The 21,174-nt window shown below is 47.1% G+C and overlaps 1 protein-coding gene across 3 annotated transcripts in view; it reads left to right on the plus strand.

Moving 5' to 3' along the window:
• The first annotated feature begins 4,766 nt into the window (after positions 1-4,766).
• MAP2K6 (mitogen-activated protein kinase kinase 6) overlaps positions 4,767-21,174 on the plus strand; it is a 52,565-nt gene continuing 36,157 nt past the window's right edge. Inside the window, exons 1-2 of one of the 3 annotated variants that reach the window (XM_044296794.1) lie at positions 4,767-5,155; positions 15,986-16,051. In XM_044296794.1, the coding sequence (XP_044152729.1) occupies positions 5,131-5,155; positions 15,986-16,051 (91 nt within the window). In that variant the 5' untranslated portion in view covers positions 4,767-5,130. The remainder of the gene's footprint in view (positions 5,156-15,985; positions 16,052-21,174) is intronic. The other 2 variants (XM_044296796.1, XM_044296797.1) reach the window with 2 other exon arrangements.

Here is a 21,174-nt window from a genome sequence, read left to right on the forward strand (position 1 = left end):
CTTGTGTGCAAAGACCTGGTGTGTAGCCCAGAACCGGATCCTGGAGAGCCAAGCAAAGAACCAGAGCCACAACAGGTGACATCACTGCCACGTAGTCCCAGTGCAGAGTATCAGAACCAGCTATATACAGAGCAGCTGGTGGCAAGGGCAACTTAAAGGGGTTTTGTCACTTCAGCAAATAGCATTTATTATGCAGAGAAAGTTTCCATGGTTACGACCACCCTGCGGTCCAGCAGCGGTGGACCTGCTTGTACACTACTGTATAGAAAAAAGTACCAGCTTACGTGAGCTCCCACGGTTCCGGCCACCAGAGGACCTGACATTTTTTCTTATAGTGTGCAAGCACGACCACCACTGATGGATTACAGAGTGGTCGCAACCATGGAAATGAGCAGTGTATAACGTGATATCAAAATGAATCCAGGCAGCGAAGGAAGCAATATGGACAATCACAATACATTAGTAAGTGCCTCGTATTAACTTTCTCTACATGACAAATGCCACTTTTTGAGACAACCCCTTTAAGACCGCCCCTGGTCAACTATCAGTGACTGAGAGCTATGTACATATGTATATACACTTAAGCCTCATGCACACAAACGTATTTTCGGTTTGCATTTTTTACGGATAAAATGCGGACCCATTCATTTCTATGGGGCCGCAAAAAAATGTGGACAGCACACAAATGTTACATGTGTGCTATCCGCATCCATTTACCGTGTAGAGAAAGTGAATACAAGGCACTTACTAATGTATTGTGATTGTCCATATTGCCTCCTTTGCTGGGTTGGTTAATTTTTCCATCACATGATTCACTGTTAGTAACCAGGGGTTACGACCACCCTGTAATCCATCAGGTGGTGGTCGTGCTTGCACACTATAAGAAAAAATGCCAGTCTCTCTGGTGGCCGGGGCCGTGGGAGCACACGTCAGCTGGTGCTTTTTTCTGTAGTGTGCAAGCACGTCCACTGCTGCTGGACTGCAGGGTGGTCGTAACCATGGAAACTTTCCCTGCATAATAAATGCTATTTGCTGATGTGGCCAAACCCCTTTAAGGTTACCTGCACACAGGTGCGGGTGAACACACATAAGATCCACACAAATTTCTATCATGTGCATATCCGCAATGTCTAACCGCGGTTTTTGGTGCGGTTTTGCCGCCGATCTCACCTTTCCATTGAAAAGGGTGAAATCCGCGGCTAAAACCGCAAACATAATTGACATGCTATTTAATTAGAAAACCGCCAAGCAGGTCAATTTCCGCATGAAAAAAAAAAATCTGAAGAGTGAAATACATGAAATTTGTGTAATCTCATACACTATTTCCGCGTGCAAAAAAAAACACGCACGCCTAAAGAAGCCACTGCACTGCGGGAGAACACAAGGCACGTCGTGTCCCCTGGATAGACATCCCCAGTAAAGGGCACCTGGTGTATGAGTGCACCATGATTGCTGAGAGCAGTGTATTGGGAAGAGGAGTCACACTGCCCCCTTGCTTTTGGGTGGGTTTTGGCATTAGCAATGTACCATCAATACTTATGGCGGCCAGCTGACCCCCCTTGCACATCATTACTCCCTCATTTTATGCGGCAGTTTCTTAGGCCTCATTCAGATGGTGACGTCTGTCAGCTACACCTAGGCAATTTCTGGTAAAAGTGAAGATCTGCTGGAATCCGAGAAGAGCGGGCCAATCTCATGGAGCCTGTCTGAGGCCGGGAGTGAGGGGTCTGCAGGAAGGATTCGGCTGGTCTGCGGCCCTTATAACGGGGTGGGAGGCCTGGAGGCCGTGTAACATGGAGGAGGCGGTGTTATTCCTGAACTGGCGTCTATCTACTGTATATAGTGGGCAGTCTGATCCGGGGTCCGCATATAGGGTGGTCAGTATAGGGTCTGTATAAAGCAGGATCAGCAACCTGCGGCACTCCAGCTGTTGTCAAACTACGACTCCCAGCATGCTCCATTCACTTCTCTGGGAGTCCTGAGAACAGCCAAGGAGGATTGCATGCTGGGAGTTGTAGTTTCACCACAGCTGGAGTGCCGAAGGTTGCTGATCCCTGGACTAGAGGATAGTGGGTGTGCTGATCTAAAGGGGATCTGGTCTGAAGTCTATTTTTTTTTTGGGTGGTCTATCTCGATTTAGGGGGTTTGGTGTGGGGCCTTCATTAGATTATCGGTGGTCTGTATAAAGGAGAACTCTGTCCTAGTCTGGGGTCTACATATAGTGTGGGCAGTGTGATCTAGGGTCTGCATAAAGGGTGGGAGAAGTCTCATCTGGGGACGTTTTGTGGACTGTATAAAGTGAGGGTCTTATGTAAGGCGTCTGGTCTGGAGTCTGTATAAAGGAGGGGGCTGCTGATCTGCCATCTGTATAAAGGAGGGGGCTGCTGTCTGTATAAAGGAGGGGGGCTGCTGTCTGTATAAAGGAGGGGGTGCTGTCTGTATAAAGGAGGGGGGCTGCTGTCTGTATAAAGGAGGGGGCTGCTGTCTGTATAAAGGAGGGGGGATCTGTATAGAGGGGGCTGCTGTCTGTATAAAGGGGGGTCTGTATAAAGGAGGGGCTGCTGTCTGTATAAAGAGAGGGGATCTGTATAAAGGAGGGGGCTGCTGATCTGCCATCTGTATATAGGAGGGGGCTGCTGATCTGCCATCTGTATAAAGGAGGGGGCTGCTGTCTGTATAAAGGGGGAGGGTCTGTATAAAGGGGGGGGGGGAGTCTGTATAAAGGAGGGGGCTGCTGTCTGTATAGAGGGGGGATCTGTATAAAGGAGGGGTCTGCTGATCTGCCATCTGTATAAAGGAGGGGGCTACTGATCTGCCAGCCATCTGTATAAAGGAGGGGGCTGCTGTCTGTATAAAGAGGGGGGATCTGTATAAAGGAGGGGGCTGCTGTCTGTATAAAGGGGGGGGGAGTCTGTATAAAAGAGGGGGCTGCTGTCTGTATAAAGGGGGGGGGGTCTGTATAAAGGGGGAGGGTCTGTATAAAGGGGGGGGGGGCTGTATAAAGGGGGGGGTCTGTATAAAGGGGGGGAGTCTGTATAAAGGAGGGGGCTGCTGTCTGTATAAAGGGGGGTCTGTATAAAGGAGGGGGCTGCTGTCTGTATAAAGGGGGGATCTGTATAAAGGAGGGGGCTGCTGTCTGTATAAAGGGGGGATCTGTATAAAGGAGGGTGCTACTGTCTGTATAAAGGGGAGGTCTGTATAAAGGAGGGGGCTGCTGTCTGTATAAAGGGGGGATCTGTATAAAGGAGGGGCTGCTGTCTGTATAAAGGGGGATCTGTATAAAGGAGGGGGCTGCTGTCTGTATAAAGGGGGGATCTGTATAAAGGAGGGGCTGCTGTCTGTATAAAGGGGGATCTGTATAAAGGAGGGGGCTGCTGTCTGTATAAAGGGGGGATCTGTATAAAGGAGGGGCTGCTGTCTGTATAAAGGGGGGATCTGTATAAAGGAGGGTGCTGCTGTCTGTATAAAGGAGGGTGTGCTGTCTGTATAAAGGGGGGGGGGGTCTGTATAAAGGAGGGTGCTGCTGTCTGTATAAAGGGGGTCTGTATAAAGGAGGGGGCTGCTGTCTGTATAAAGGAGGGTGCTACTGTCTGTATAAAGGAGGGGGTGCTGTCTGTATAAAGGAGGGGTACTGTCTGTATAAAGGAGGGGGTGCTGTCTGTATAAAGGAGGGGGTGCTGTCTGTATAAAGGAGGGGGTGCTGTCTGTATAAAGGAGGGTGCTGCTGTCTGTATAAAGGAGGGGGGGGGGGGGGTCTGTATAAAGGAGGGTGCTACTGTCTGTATAAAGGAGGGGGTGCTGTCTGTATAAAGGAGGGGTACTGTCTGTATAAAGGAGGGGGTGCTGTCTGTATAAAGGAGGGGGTGCTGTCTGTATAAAGGAGGGGGTGCTGTCTGTATAAAGGAGGGTGCTGCTGTCTGTATAAAGGAGGGGGGGGGGTCTGTATAAAGGAGGGGGCTGCTGTCTGTATAAAGGGGGAGGGGGGGTCTGTATAAAGGAGGGGGTGCTGTCTGTATAAAGGAGGGGGTGCTGTCTGTATAAAGGAGGGGGGTCTGTATAAAGGAGGGGGCTGCTGATCTGCCGTCTGTATAAAGGGGATCTGGTCGGCAGTCTCTATTATGGAGTCTATATTTCCAGGTTCTCCACCCTGACTGAGGGGTCTGGTCCGGGGTCCTCATCAGTTTAGGGTCTCCTGACGCCCATATTTCTTTAGCAAGTCTGAGGGTCTATGGGGGTCTGTAGTCAGTCATTCTGAGGTGTGATGGTGAAGGGGCTCATGCGGCTTCAGGTGACATCGTTTTGGGGGCCTGTCCTAAATAAATGGATAAGCTGCCCTATACCACCTTATGGGGGGGGGGGGGGGTCTTCTTTTCTGGGCACTAGGAAAGCTGGGTGACAACCCAGAAGCAGCTGTCACCATAGCCACAACCTGCTGTCAATGACCCAACTTTCCCAGCAACAGCTAGGTCAGGCTCTTAGAGGGACACTTCATGAAGTGTATAGACATGATGTACAACTGGCGGTCTTCGCAATCTCGCTATCGCTTCTGAAACGATTTTGACGGCCGGGGCCATTACTTTTTGACGGACACGTCCATTCCCGTAGAAACCCCGCAGCCCTTTAGTCACCGGGTTCTCAGGAAACCGCGTCGGAAGCGCGAGAGGGCGTTCCTCCTCCCGCGCCTCACCCTGAAACTACACGTCCCGTCATGCCCCGCGAGTGCAGCCAGAAACCGCGCATGCGCTCTGCCTTCCCCCCACCGATTCCAAGTTTGGAGCTTTTCAGCTGGCAGCCCTTGGCCCATCATGTAGGTGCAGAGCCCGGGATCTCGGCTGCAACTGCAAGAGCTGGAAACCTGCTCCGGTTTTTTTTTTTTTCCCCCGCAGCGAAGAGGACGGACGTGCAGTGTGCACTTAGCCAAATAAAGAGGAGGAGGGGGGGAGTGCTTAACTGTGCAGATCCAGGAACAGCCTGTGCAAGCCGCCCTGCAGCCCAGCAGCAGCCCTGCAGGAAGAGCCGGAGCCTGCAGTTTGCATCTTTGTTGGAAAACTAGAGAGCAGAGAGGAGAGGCAAAGTCTTTTGTGCACCCCACCCCCCCCTTCTTCCCTCCCATCCACAGCGAAGGGGAGAATGTCTCAGCCGGGGAAAGGAGGAGGTAAGTGATCGAGCCCTGGGGAGTCTGCACGATGCCAATGCAAGCCCCCCCGTGTGCATATGGGGGTGCAGGGGCCCAGGCAGCGGGGGGCCAGTGCATTAGCAAGTTGGAGCCTTCCCTGGTGCAGTTGCATTTCCTGTTTGCTGGCTGCCCTTTCTGCAGCATGTCTGGAGATCACCACTCCTAGTGCAGAGCTGCACCTTCCCACCGTGCAAGGGGTTAAAAGCTGCATGCACTTAAAAAAAAATTACAAAAAATAGTTTTTGCACAGTTGCTTTACATTAATCTGCACCTTTTTTTTACCATTGCATTAACCATAAAAAAGTAGCATTTTTTTATTTTATTTTTTTGCATATATATATATTTATTTCACTTTTATTGTATTGACTTTTGCTTTGCTGCATTTGTTTGGCGACTTGGAGCACTTTGGCGACGCCGCCCCCCCATACAGTACCTGGCTCGTCGCCCTCTTTTTCTTCTTCTGCACAGTCAGCCCGGGGTATTGATTGGCGCTGCGCTGCTCCTATGCACCCAGCTATTTAAAAACCGTCTTTTATGAAAGGCTATTTTAGCAGCCCGGCCCCTCGGGCCTCAGCGGTGGAGGCCAATGAGATGACACATTGGAAAAAAAAATAAAAATCCTGGGAGGGGGGTAGGGGGCGCTTATTAGGGGGGGGAAGATTACATGTGAAATCTGTTTGCGGATTCTTTAGGAGTCTTGGACGACTGCTGATGGGATCCGTCAAGTGGTTTTCTAGGGTTATTTTTGGATGAATGGTTCAGGGGGGAGTAGAAATACGGGATATTAACTTCTCTTGAAAGGAGTCGGGAAGGAGATAGTTAAATAAAATGGTAAATGTTGAGTTTTTTTTTGTTCCTGTGGAAATTTTATATATCTTTATTATTATTATTTTTTAATAGCTGTAGTTTATTATTATTTATTTTATGCACTTATATAGCGCCACTATATTACAGACATTAGCATCCAACTGTCCCCATTGGGGCTCACAATCTAAGGTCTAAATGATCTATCTTCTATCTCAGTATTGTACTGACTATAAGACCCCATGCACACAACCGTAGCCATTTAGCGGTCCGCAAACAGAGGATCTGCAAAATACGGATATGGTTTGTATGCCGTCCGCATTTATTTAATTTTTTTTTTTTTTTTTTTGCAGACCTATTGACTTCAGTGGGTACGTGGTCTGTATTTTCCTATCTTTTAGGGTCTATTCACACGTCCGCATCCGTTCCGCAATTTTACGGAACAGATGCGGATCTGTTCATATTCAATGGGGCCGGAATGTGCTGTCCGCATTTGCGGATAGAACATGTCCTATTCTTGTCTGCAATTGTTGACAAGAAAAGGCATTTTGTATGAGAGTTTCGGCGATGTGCGGTCCGCAAAATGCGGAACGCACATGGCCAGTGTCCGTGTTTTGCGGATCTGCAAAACACATACCGACGTGTGAATGGACCCTTATCGCTCATGCACATGAAAGTATTTTTTGTCTGAGTGGGTTCCGTGTGTTTTTTTTATTTTTTTGCGGCCCCCATGCGAAAGATTTTAACGGGGCAGCAAAAAACTGAAATAACTCCGTGTGCATTCTGTATCCGTAAGTCCGCAAGTCTGTTCTGCAAAAAAAAAATATATATATTTCATGTCCTATTCTTGTCCGTTTTGCGGACAAGGACAGGCATCATTACAATGGATCCCCCCCAAAAAACAGATGTAACACGGATGTCATCCCTTTTTTTGTGGACCGCAAAATGCACTGAACAATATAAACACAACACTTTTGGTTTTGTTCCCATTTGACATGAGCTGAACTCAAAGATCTGAAACATTTTCTACATACACAAAAGACCCATTACTCTCAAATCTGTCTAAATCTGTGTTAGTGAGCACTTCTCCTTTGCCGAGATAATCCATCCCACCTCACAGGTGTGGCATATCAAGGTGCTGATTAGACAGCATGAATATTGCACAGGTGTGCCTTAGACTTCCCACAATGAAAGACCACTCTGAAATGTGCAGTTTGATCACACAGCACAATGCCACAGATGTCGCAACGTCTGAGGGAGCGTGCAATTGGCATGCTGACTGCAGGAATGTCTACCTGAGCTGTTGCCCGTGCAATGAATGTTCATTTCTCTACCATAAGCGTCTCCTAAGGCATTTCAGAGAATTTGGCAGTACATCCAACTGGCCTCACAACCGCAGACCACGTGTAACCACCCCAGCCCAGGACCTCCACATCCAGCATGTTCACCTCCATGATTGTCTGAGACCAGCCACCGGACAGCTGCAGCAACAATCTGTTTGCATAACCAAAGAATTTCTGCACAAACTGTCAGAAACCGTTTCAGGGAAGCTCATCTGCCCGTCGTCCTCATCGGGTCTGGACCTGACTGCAGTTCGTAGTCGTAACCTACTTGAGTGGGCAAATGCTCACATACGATGGCGTCTGGAACGTTGGAGAGGCGTTCTTTTCACAGATGAGTCCCAGTTTTCACTGTTCAGGGCAGATTGCAGACAGCGTGTGTGGAGTCATGTGGGTGAGAAAACCGCTCACCCACACAACGCCACACACACTGTCTGACCTCAACGTTGTGGGTCGAGTGGCCCATGGTGGCGGTGGGGTTATTGTATGGGCAGGCGTATGTTATGGACAAGGAACACAGGTGCATTTTATTGATGGCATTTTGAACCCGTTTTGATACCGTGACGAGATCCTGAGGCCCATTGTTGTGCCATTCATCCACGACCATCACCTCATGTTGCAGCATGATAATGCACGGCCCCATATTGCAAGGATCTGTACAAGAAGCTGAAAACATCCCAGTTCTTGCATGGCCAGCATACTCACCGGACATGTCACCCATTGAGCATGTTTGGGATGCTCTGGATCGGAGGATACAACATTGTGTTCCAGTTCCTGCCAATATTCTGCAACTTCACAGCTATTGAAGAGGAGTGGACCAACATTCCACAGGCCACAATAAACCACCTGATCAACTCTACGCGACAGAGATGTGTTGCTATGTGTAAGGCAAATGGTGGCCACACCAGATACTGACTGATTTTCTGACCCTTCCCCCAGTAAGGCAAAACAGTGCACATTTCAGAGTGGCATTTTATTGTGGGCAGTCTAAGGCACACCTGTGCAATATTCATGCTGTCTAATTAGCACTTTGATCTGCCACACCTGTGAGGTGGGATGGATTATCTCGGCAAAGGAGAAGTGCTCACTTAGGGTCCATTCACACGTCTGTGGTGTATTGAGGATACGCAATACACCCGGCCGGCACCCCCCATAGAACTGCCTATTCTTGTCCGCAATTACCTTTCACCGCAAGATAGCAGATAAGTGTCTGATTGTTGGAGGTCCGTCATCTGGGACCCCCACCGATCACAGAAATGCTGTATTCTGCCAGCTCCATACAGATAAATGTTCAACCACCTCTACGTTCTCGTGACCGGTACAGGTCCCAGTGGTCAGACCCCCACTGATCAGAGTCTTATCCCCTGTCCTGCGAATATGAAATGTGTTTACATTTTGGGACAGCCCCTTCAAAGTAGGAATCACGTACTGCGTAAAATTTGCCGAACCGGCACGAGTAGAAGATTGCCTTCAGCAAATATTCGTTTCCAGCCAAAAAGTCAGTCTGTCCCAGCAGAAGGGACCACAGACCGTTCCTGCAATGCAGAAGAAGGACCTGGTCAGAGGATACAATGCATACCGGTGTTTCTGGTATGTAGTGGTTAGTACCTACCAATTGGGTCCAAGGAAGGACAACTTGTGAACCCTTAATGAGATCATGGACACCCAAGGTTTATTTATGGGCGTAGGGAGTGAAGGCTACCCAGCCTTGTCCAATCTTACAGAAGAGCTACTGTAGAGCAAACTGCTGAAAAAGTCCCTGCTGTCCATGATACTAAGGTGTCAGGGCACAGGACATCATGGCTTGCTATGTTTGCGGCTGTGGATCCACGGAATCTCTGTCCACCACTAAAGAGCTTACAGTGGACACGTGAGCAGCAGAACTGGACCATAGAGTGATGGATCAGTGAGTGTGGACCCACTGTGCAAACTAACCCTAAGGATGTTATTCCGGTGCTTCCCTGGTATTCCTCCTTAAAACCCTGCACAGGGATCTTCCCTTCGCTGCAGGGAAGCAACCGTATCGCTACGTCTTGGGATAGTGCGAGTGTAGTTGGCAAAACTGCCAGAGCAGTCTGAACTAAGGCTTAAATTGAGGTTACTAGATCCGGACTGCACACTGGTGGAGTGGAGACACAGCAGGACAGGAACACTAACAAGGCAGACGGACAGGGTTAAACTTAAACACCAACAGAACTTAAACTGGAAGTATAGGAGCACACAGGCAGGGCGGGTGGAGGGCTGGAGCAAAGAGAGGAACATGCAGGATAAACGCAGTGGAATCGCAGAAGCTCTAGACTTGACCACAGGGGAGAGCAGGGCAGCCGTGGCCATGGGCAGCTGTCCTAACGGGAAGAAGGAAGCCAGGCCTGATGGATCAGGTTTTCTTCTACATCATATGGACAGCTGCATAGGTCTGTGTCACTTACCTGGTGAAGAGATGGCACCGGGTGGCACTATGGGAAGAAGACGAGCCATCTGTTTAGTGGATGCTCCATGTGGCACATCTTTGTGCCGGATCTTGTGGAGTCCATGCCTTGGGTCAGAGCAGTTTTGGTAAAAGTGGTCTACACAGTAATAGGGCTCATGCACGCAAATGTATTTATTTTTTGCGGCCCATATGTGGGGCCACAAAAAATGGAAATGCATTCCATGTCCGTTCCACAAAAAAGTAGATCATGTCCTATTATTGTCTGCATTACAGGCAAGGATAGAACTGTTCTATTAGGGGCCAGCCGTTGTTCTGCAAAATACGGAATACACACAGCCGGTATCGGTGTTTTTGCGGACTACAAAACACCCAACCGGTCCTGCATTACAGGGGCAACAGATTACAGCGTATCGCTTGGTGATCAGTGTTATTGTCGAAGGACCCTTCTAACAAGTAGGGAGAACACCCCCCCCCCTTTAAGCCCAAGTTTTAACGTTAAGATCCTCTTTACTAGAAAGTAGATTCCAGACTGATTTGGGGGGTTTTGTGGAAGTTCCCCACCGTCGGGCAATGTAGTGTAAAAACTGAAAATGAAAACGCAGACATGATGAGAAGAGTAACCTCTTATTTGAGGTCCGTTGCAGCTGCTGCCAATATATTACAATGTGAACGTTTTTTTTTCTGTGCTACTTCTTGAGAAAGTCAAGTGTAGGCCTAGCATGCATGTGTGCGTATTAGGGAAAAGGGGGTTAGGCTACTTTCACACTGGCGTTTCTGGGTCCGCCTGTGAGATCCGTTTCAGGGCTCTCGCAAGCGGCCCAAAACGGATCCGTTCAGCCCCAATGCATTCTGAATGGATAAGGAATAAGGATCCGTTCAGAATGCATCAATTTAGCTGCGTTTGGTCTCCGTTCTGTTTTTTAGACAGTCACTAAAACGCAGCTTGCAGCTTTTTGGTGTCCGCCTGACGATGCGGAGCCAAACGGATCCGTCTTGACTCGCAATGTAAGTCAATGGGGACGGATCCGTTTTTTATTGACACAATATGGTGCAATTGAAAACGGATCAGTCCCCCTTTGACTTTCAATGTAAGTCAAGACGGATCCGTTTTAACTTAGACTTTTGTTTATGAATAACGCAAACGGATCCGTTATGAATGGATACAAGCGTTTGCATTATTGGTGCGGATCCGTCTGTGCAGATACAAGACTGATCCGCACCAAAAGCGAGTGTGAAAGTAGCCTAAAGCTGCTGCCAGATAACTCTGGTGGCGGCTTATCTTCCCTAAGAATAAAAGGATCAGGCATGCTGAAATCAAACTGCCCTGGGGGAGAAATGGGCCACCCCCACACATATGATATGGTCGGCTAGTCCTGCGGCAAATGGGGGGGTTCGGCCATAGCCCCCTAGGCTCAGGGCTTGGGCTTCACACCCCAATTTCCCACTGCATTCTCTAAAGGGCAGGTATATTGGTATATTCCAAACTCCTCTGTAGTTTGTAGTGAAAACTTTTGCACCTTTTCTAATGTATTTCAAAAGATCTCTGCTTGCTGTCCCGTAGTGGAAATATTCTTGTTTATATCCAGGAGCTTAAAGGGGTCATCCAGGATTTTGATATTAAGGACCTAGCTTCAGGATAGGCCACCGATATCAGATTGGGGGAGGGGGGTCTGACACCCTGAACCTCCCCGCCAATCGGGTGTTTCGTTATAGATTTGGCGCTGGAACAACACAGCTCCATCCATTGTGTGGTGGACGGAGCTGGTAACTGCAGCACTGGTGACTACACAGCTCTGTCCATGGAAGCATCGCTGCAGTTACCAACTCTGTCCACCAAGCGGTCATTCCGGCGCCAAAGCTATAATGAAACACCTGATTGGCGACGATGTGCAAGATGCCAGACGCCTGCCAAATCAGCTGATCAGATAGGTCAGCAAAATCATGGACAAACCCCGTAAATGATGGGCTCTTACGGGCGATGCCTTCTCTTCACTTGACATTGCAGCGGTCAGCGGGTGTGATTACGACTACGCCGCCCCTTTCACTTCTATTGAAATGCGAGCAGGTATTCAAGTGAATAGGAAATAGCTGTCCCATTGAAGTGAATGCATAGTGGCCAGCTGTCTCTTCTGATTTTCAGAGACAGTCCCGGCTAATTTGCGCTGTCTCGAGCTGAAAGTGAGTGTTCTCGGACGGGATCGGGTGTTTCCAGGGGCAGGGCTTATATGCCCTAATATTACCAAGTCAAACGTTGGTAAGTATGTGAATGGGACGGCGTAGTTGTAATTGGGCTGCTCGCCGCTGCAATTGCAGGTAAACGGAGAAGAGAAGGCAGCGCTCGTAAGGAGTGTGGCCTTCTCTTCAAACAGCTGATCGGCGGGGGTGCCGGGAGTCGAGACTCCCTATAATCAAATCCCGGAGAACCCCTTTAATCAGAACTGGCAATAAGGAGACTGGTTGCTATGGGTAACTAAACCAATCAGATTGGAGAATAAAGGAAGCAAAGGAGCTCTGAAAAATGAGAGCTGGAATCTGATTGGTTGCTATGGGCAACTGAACCAATCAGATCCCAGCTTTCATTTTTCAGAGCTCCTTTGCTTCTTTTATTCTCCAATCTGGTTTAGTTGCCCATAGCAACCAGTCTCCTTATCGCCAGTTCTGATTAAAGGGGTTCTCCGGGCTTTTAATATTGATTACCTGTCCTCAGAATAGGTCATCGATATCAGATCGGCGAAGGTCCGACACCCCCACCGATCAGCTGTATGAAGGAAGACTGCGTGCGGTGTGTGCACGCGCCGTCTCCCGTATCTCTTCCTGCTCGCTGTTGCTTTGCCATAGACATAGCAGCAGCAATATTAAAAGCCTGGAGAACTCCCACTGTACTGAACCATGCAGTTGTGATTGTAGAGGGTTTTAAAAACATTAGCGTCTCTATTCACTGACAACAAGCAGAATTTTATATATATATATATATATATATCTCTCTCTCTATCTCTAACCCCCTTGAATTGCTGAGGACTGTAATGGACAGATTTACAAATTGGAGTCGATTACTGATGTATATATTTTTTAATAATTTGAATGTTCCCCTTGTATATATACAAGGTATATTAGTCAGGCGTGTCAGGGCACTGAGTAGTCCACTGACTTATGGCAGGAAGTGTGTGATAAGACATTGATTAGCCCTCCCACACAGTGCTCCTGATAACACGCTGCCGGTGCACGCTACTGTGTGCAGTCTATACGGGGTTCACAAGTTTATTTCTTTTCTTTGTTCCTTTAAAGGCTCTTCAGGCACTGATTAGAGCTAGGCCGCTCATGTCTTGGGAGATGCTTACGTTTTTGGTACGCCCCCTAACCTATGTTTGGTCCATGCATTTTAATAGAGACGACCCATTCAAGGGACAATACCTGTAAAGGAATCTCAGAAGGCGTCCAGTTTGTTGCACGTCTTTTCTTTGTTCTCGCAGATCTCAGGTTAGATTTGTGTCTGGCTTTTAATTTTTTTATTTTTCAGTGGACATTTGGGGTAGCCCATCAGTGGGGGCATAACCTCCCAGAAGTGACTGTGATGCCTACAGCCTTGTGTACGGACGAGCAACGGTCATAGTTGTCAACAGTCCAAAAATTTGTAGGGACTGTCCCTGCAAATTCAGGCTGGTGGGGTTTGCGTAAGCCCGCACCGTTTGGGGACATTCCCTGGGCGTGGCCTATTTGTCCCGGGTTTACCAATTGCCAAGTTGCTGAGTATGCACTGTGCCTGTAAACAGGAAAAGGGGCCCCAGGTTCAGTGTCGGGGGTCCTGGAGGTGTAATGGCCATGTTCAAACAATGAATGGGGAACGATAGATGAATGATCCTAACGATCATTCATTCCCCGTTTACTTTTGCATTGGGCCTTGTGAACAGGCAATCTAAACGAGCGCTGATCAACTTGTCGATCGGCACTCGTTTTGGGGCTGTAGTAACCCCCTGTAACAGGACCCTTGCCATCGAAGATCTGACAGAGGTGCTTTCCACTCTAATATAGTAAACAGGTCTTTATGCCAGTGGAATACCAGTACGTTTTTCACTAGGATTCCTTGTGTCACTGGTGTCGTTGTGACCAAGCAGGGGATGTTCTCAATCACCAGGAAATCAAAACCTGATTTCTATTACCTTTCATTGATTTCCTGTCTTAATACGTTATGTCCTTGGCAGTGAGGCGGTTAACAGATGGATTTCTGCCCACTTATATTTCGGGGGGTCGGCCGCGCAGATATTCTTAGGATTATGTCTTTTCGGACACTCTTGGCTTCTCTGTGTCCTTGTGGCCGCCAGTCACTGCTGCCGTTACCGTGCCCATGATGGTTGTCACTCGACTTTGCGCCGTCCCGGATTAGCGTGGCTACAGGATGTAGCCTTTTATTTTACGGGCAACACCCCCTAAAACTTGACCTTTCTTTGTACGCATCAATTTTCTCCTTTCGCAAACATCAGAATTCTGTTGGTTGTCCTGGGAAACAGACAGCAGTTTAGCCCTGCCTGTTGTCAGACATGTGACCTAACAGCTTGGTTCTAGCTAAGGCTACTTTCACACTAGCGTTTTTGCTGGAGCCGGCAGGGTTCATCAAAAACGCATCCGTTATGAACGGATCCTGTTGTATTATCTTTAACATACCCAAGGCGGATCCGTCATGAACTCCATTGAAAGTTAATGAGGGACGGATCCGTTTTTTGTGTCGGAGAAAAACGTATCCGTCCCCATTGACTTACATTGGAGGTCATGACGTCTTGCTCCGCATCCCAGGACGGAAAGCAAACCGCAGCATGCGGTGAATGGTGTTTCCCTATGGTTCTGTAGTTGACCGAGGATAAGCGGCGCCGTTGAGGCTATGTCCGGCCATGGTTCTAGAAAGAGAATAAAGATGACTGCTCTGGCCCTAGAGTGATTATCACAGTTGTCTTATTTCTGCATTTGCTCGGTGGGGGTCTGACACCTAGGGTCCCCGACGATCAGCTGTTTGAAGAGAGCGCTGCAGCCTCCTCTCAGGTTACCAAGCACAGCGCCGTTTATTGGATACAGGCTGTGCTTGGTATTGCAGGCCAGGCCCATTCACTTGAATGGGACTGAGCTGCGCCTAGGCCATGTGACTGATGAACGTAACGTCTAGGAAGAAGCCGCGGCCCCTTCAAACCGCTGATGGTTGTGGGTACCAGGAGTCTGACCTCCATCGCTCTGATACTGATGCCCTATCCCGATGCTCGGAAAACACCTTTTAAATGACATCTCCTACTGACAGTCTGTATTACATTCCAGCAGAGCATTCATATTTCTGCTGGCTTCAGAGCTGACATCTTCCTTTGCACAAAGCTTACGCTGGTAAACTTCATTGTACACTAGGCACCGTACCGTAAAAATAAACTCTTCCGCTGAATTACGATTTTCAAAAGCAACCGGCAGAATTGTGAATTCAGCTCTGAAGTGTAGCTTGGGATCAGTACAAGAAAAGTAATGCAGTGTATTTACGAACTGACTTAAAACTCAGATAAATCGATATAATCTATCTGAAGAGTTAACGGTGGACATGCACTTTCAGTTTTGCCTAGTAGCTTGATCCGGAGGCACGTCTAGCTGTAGGATTGATCTTAAAGGGGTTGTCCAGGATTATAAAAACATGGCTGCTTTCTTGCAAAAACAGCACCACCCTTGCCCATGGCTTGCGTCTGGCTTTGCACCACGGCTCCACTGGAGTGGACGGGGTGGTGCTGTTTTTGAGAAAAAGCAGCCGTGTTTTTCTAATCCTGGACAACCCCTTTAAAGGTTGTCGAAAAGTTTCCTCTTCCCCAAAAAAAAGTCTTTATAGCTTAGTTTATTAATGACATAGCATTGGCATATACCGTAGCGTGGTATAGATAGCTCATTTGCGCCCCTACATGTCTGCTCTGGAGCTCGCAATCTACGGTAATTTCCAGGGCTGTGGCACATATACGTGAAGGCATCTCAATTGAAATCTATTCTAAATTACATAGTGGGGGCGCAATTGCATTAGTGCTTATGCGTTTTGAGTCTGGTAGTAAGTGGTACTGCACGGAAGGAAAAGGTGCGGATGGTGAGGCTGACGCTTTCAGGGTGAAGGAAGCTTCTTACGGTAAAGACGTTGGCGAAGTACTTCATTGTGTTTCATAGTTGTCTGGTTTTGCTGGTTTGGTTACAGCATTTTTTGAAATAGAGTTGAACCCTTTTCATTTGTAGGTGTTCCTTTGATTTGTCACACAGCTCCTGGGTACGTGAAGAAGCCCCCCACAAGTAAAGGCATTGGTGAGTCCGTCTGGTGAATTGTCTGTGTCGTGTGCATGAGCACGCTTGTCGTACGGCAGACTAGAGCTGCTTCCTCCATGTCCATTATCATCATCCTTCTTAAAGAGGACCCGTCCTCTCAACCTCATGCTTTCCCCATGTACTAACAATTCTGGAGCATCTATTCTTGTGATTCTATGTTGTTCCGTTCCTCTGTTATTCCTGCTAGAAGTTGAATGATTTACAAGCCGTTTGCAATAGGGTCCACCTGGGGGTGTCCCTGCACAGATTGCTAATCGATATTGCCAGTGTCATACTGTGCAGGGACATGCATCCAACGACCCAGCTGGACCTACATTGCAGACTGCTAGCAATTCATTTGAAACTTCTAGTGGAATAATAGAGGCACGTCATAATTTAACCACTTAGCGCTACGCTAACGCCGAAAGGCGTCATCTCTGCGGCGCTCCCAGGCTACGCTAACGCCAATAGGCGTCATCTCGCGTGAGCCGAGATTTCCTGTGAACGCGCGCACGCTCACAGGAACGGAAGGTAAGCGAGTGGATCTCCAGCATGCCAGCGGCGATCGCTCGCTGGCAGGCTGGAGATGTGATTTTTTTAACCCCTAACAGGTATATTAGACGCTGTTTTGATAACAGCGTCTAATATACCTGCTACCTGGTCCTCTGGTGGTCCCTTTTGTTTGGATCGACCACCAGAGGACACAGGCAGCTCTGTAAAGTAGCACCAAACACCACTACACTACACTCCCCCCTGTCACTTATTAACCCTTTATAAACCACTGATCAGCCCATATAGACTCCCTGATCACCCCCCTGTCATTGATCACCCCCCTGTAAGGCTCCATTCAGAGGTCCGTATGATTTTTACGGATCCACGGATACATGGATCGGTTCCGCAAAACGCATACGGACGTCTGAATGGAGCCTTACAGGGGGGTGATGAATGACAAGGGGGTGATCACGCATATACACTCCCTGATCACCCCCCTGTCATTGATCACCCCCCTGTCATTGATCCCCCCCCCCCCCTGTAAGGCTCCATTCAGACGTCCGTATGATTTTTACGGATCCACTGATACATGGATCGGATCCGCAAAACACATACGGACGTCTGAATGGAGCCTTACAGGGGGGTGATCAGTGACAGGGGGGTGATCACCCCATATAGACTTCCTGATCACCCCCCTGTCATTGATCACCCCCCTGTAAGGCTCCATTCAGACGCCCGTATGTGTTTTACGGATCCACGCATCCATGGATCGGATCCGTAAAACGCATACGGACGTCTGAATGGAGCCTTACAGGGGGGTGATCAGGGAGTCTATATGGGATGATCACCCCCCTGTAAGGCTCCATTCAGACGTCTGCATGTGTTTTACGGATCCACGCATCCATGGATCGGATCCGCAAAACGCATACGGACGTCTGAATGGAGCCTTACAGGGGGGTGATCAATGACAGGGGGGTGATCACCCCATATACACTCCCTGATCACCCCCCTGTCATTGATTACCACCATGTAAGGCTCCATTCAGACGTCCGTATGTGTTTTGCGGTTCCGATCTATGTATCCGTGGATCCGTAAAAAACATATGGACGTCTGAATGGAGCCTTTCAGAGGGGTGATCAATGACAGAGGGGTGATCAATGACAGAGGGGTGATCAGTGACAGGGGGGTGATCACCCCATATACACTCCCTGATCACCCCCCTGTCATTGATCGCCCCCCTGTCATTGATCACCCCCCCCCCCCCTGGTAAGGCTCCATTCAGAATTTTTTTTGGCCCAAGTTAGCGGAAATATATATATATTTTTTTCTTCTTACAAAGTCTCATATTCCACTAACTTGTGTCAAAAAATAAAATCTCCCATGAACTCACCATACCCCTCACGGAATCCAAATGCGTAAACATTTTTAGACATTTATATTCCAGACTTCTTCTCACGCTTTAGGGCCCCTAAAAAGCCAGGGCAGTATAAATACCCCACATGTGACCCCATTTCGGAAAGAAGACACCCCAAGGTATTTGCTGAGGGGCATATTGAGTCCATGAAAGATTGAAATTTTTGTCCTAAGTTAGCGGAAAGTGAGACTTTGTGAGAAAAAAACAAAAAAAATAAAATTTCCGCTAACTTATGCAAAAAAAAAAATAATTCTATGAACTCGCCAGGCCCCTCATTGAATACCTTGGGGTGTCTTCTTTCCAAAGTGGGGTCACATGTGGGGTATTTATACTGCCCTGGCTTTTTAGGGGCCCGAAAGTGTGAGAAGAAGTCTGGGATCCAAATGTCTAAAAATGCCCCCCTAAAAGGAATTTGGGCACCTTTGCGCATCTAGGCTGCAAAAAAGTGTCACACATCTGGTATCGCCGTACTCGGGAGAAGTTGGGGAATGTGTTTTGGGGTGTCATTTTACATATACCCATGCTGGGTGAGATAAATATCTTGGTCAAATGCCAACTTTGTATAAAAAAATGGGAAAAGTTGTCTTTTGCCAAGATATTTCTCTCACCCAGCATGGGTATATGTAAAATGACACCCCAAAACACATTCCCCAACTTCTCCCGAGTACGGCGATACCAGATGTGTGACACTTTTTTGCCGCCTAGGTGGGCAAAGGGGCCCACATTCCAAAGAGCACCTTTCGGATTTCACAGGCCATTTTTTACACATTTTGATTTCAAACTACTAACCACACATTAGGGGCCCTAGAATGCCAGGGCAGTATAACTACCCCACAAGTGACCCTATTTTGGAAAGAAGACACCCCAAGGTATTTCGTGATGGGCATAGTGAGTTCATGGAAGTTTTTATTTTTTGTCACAAGTTAGTGGAATATGAGACTTTTGTAAGAAAAAAAATAAAAATAAAAAAAAATCATCATTTTCCGCTAACTTGTGACAAAAAATAAAAAGTTCTATGAACTCACTATGCCCATCAGCGAATACCTTAGGGTGTCTACTTTCCGAAATGGGGTCATTTGTGGGGGTTTTCTACTGTTTGGGCATTGTAGAACCTCAGGAAACATGACAGGTGCTCAGAAAGTCAGAGCTGCTTCAAAAAGCGGAAATTCACATTTTTGTACCATAGTTTGTAAACGCTATAACTTTTACCCAAACCATTTTTTTTTTTACCCAAACATTTTCTTTTTTAATCAAAGACATGTAGAACAATAAATTTGGCGAAAAATTTATATATGGATGTCGTTTTTTTTGCTAAATTTTACAACTGAAAGTGAAAAATGTCGTTTTTTTGCTAAAAAATCGTTAAATTTCGATTAATAACAAAAAAAGTAAAAATGTCAGCAGCAATGAAATACCACCAAATGAAAGCTCTATTAGTGAGAAGAAAAGGAGGTAAAATTAATTTGGGTGGTAAGTTGCATGACCGAGCAATAAACCGCTAAAGTTGTGGAGTGCCGATTTGTAAAAAAGGGCCTGGTCACTGGGGGGGTATAAACCTGTGGTCCTTAAGTGGTTAAAGAGTCCAAAGAATAGATGCTCCAGAATTGTTATTGCATGGGGGAGCAAGTAGTTCCTAAAACAGACTTGTCAGGAGAGGGGACTGGTCATCTTTAAAGTGAATGTCCACCATGTTGAACATCATTTCATAGTTTACGTACAGAATTAATGAAAGTTTAGTAACTTTGTAAATACATAAAATTACTTATCCTGTATTATACTCCAGAGCTGCACCCGCTATTCTGCTGGTGCAGTCACTGTGTACATACATTACATTACTTATCCTGTACTGATCCTTAGTTCCATCCTGTATTATACGCCGGAGCTGCACTCACTATTCTGCTGGTGGAGTCACTGTGTACATACATTACATTACTTATCCTGTACTGATCCTGAGTTACATCCTGTATTATACTCCAGAGCTGCACTCGCTATTCTGCTGGTGCAGTCACTGTGTACATACAATACATTACTTATCCTGTACTGATCCTGAGTTACATCCTGTATTATATTCCAGAGCTGCACTCACTATTCTGCTAGTGGAGTCACTGTGTATATACATTACATTACTTATCCTGTACTGATCCTGAGTTACATCCTGTATTATACTCCAGAGCTGCACTCGCTATTCTGCTGGTGCAGTCACTGTGTACATACAATACATTACTTATCCTGTACTGATCCTGAGTTACATCCTGTATTATACTCCAGAGCTGCACTCACTATTCTGCTAGTGGAGTCACAGTGTATATACATTACATTACTTATCCTGTACTGATCCTGAGTTACATCCTGTATTATACTCCAGAGCTGCACTCGCTATTCTGCTGGTGCAGTCACTGTGTACATACAATACATTACTTATCCTGTACTGATCCTGAGTTACATCCTGTATTATACTCCAGAGCTGCACTCACTATTCTGCTGGTGCAGTCACTGTGTACATACATTACTTATCCTGTACTGATCCTGAGTTATATCCTGTATTAAACTCCAGAGCTGCACTCACTATTCTGCTGGTGCAGTCACTGTGTACATACATTACATTACTTATCCTGTACTGATCCTGAGTTACATCCTGTATTATACTCCAGAGCTGCACTCACTATTCTGCTGGTGCAGTCACTGTGTACATACATTACATTACTTATCCTGTACTGATCCTGAGTTACATCCTGTATTATACTCCAGAGCTGCACTCACTATTCTGCTGGTGCAGTCACTGTGTACATACATTACATTACTTATCCTGTACTGATCCTTAGTTCCATCCTGTATTATACGCCGGAGCTGCACTCACTATTCTGCTGGTGGAGTCACTGTGTACATACATTACATTACTTATCCTGTACTGATCCTGAGTTACATCCTGTATTATACTCCAGAGCTGCACTCGCTATTCTGCTGGTGCAGTCACTGTGTACATACAATACATTACTTATCCTGTACTGATCCTGAGTTACATCCTGTATTATATTCCAGAGCTGCACTCACTATTCTGCTAGTGGAGTCACTGTGTATATACATTACATTACTTATCCTGTACTGATCCTGAGTTACATCCTGTATTATACTCCAGAGCTGCACTCGCTATTCTGCTGGTGCAGTCACTGTGTACATACAATACATTACTTATCCTGTACTGATCCTGAGTTACATC

Source organism: Bufo gargarizans, chromosome 6, assembly GCF_014858855.1.
Source record: "Bufo gargarizans isolate SCDJY-AF-19 chromosome 6, ASM1485885v1, whole genome shotgun sequence".
NCBI lineage: Eukaryota > Metazoa > Chordata > Amphibia > Anura > Bufonidae > Bufo > Bufo gargarizans.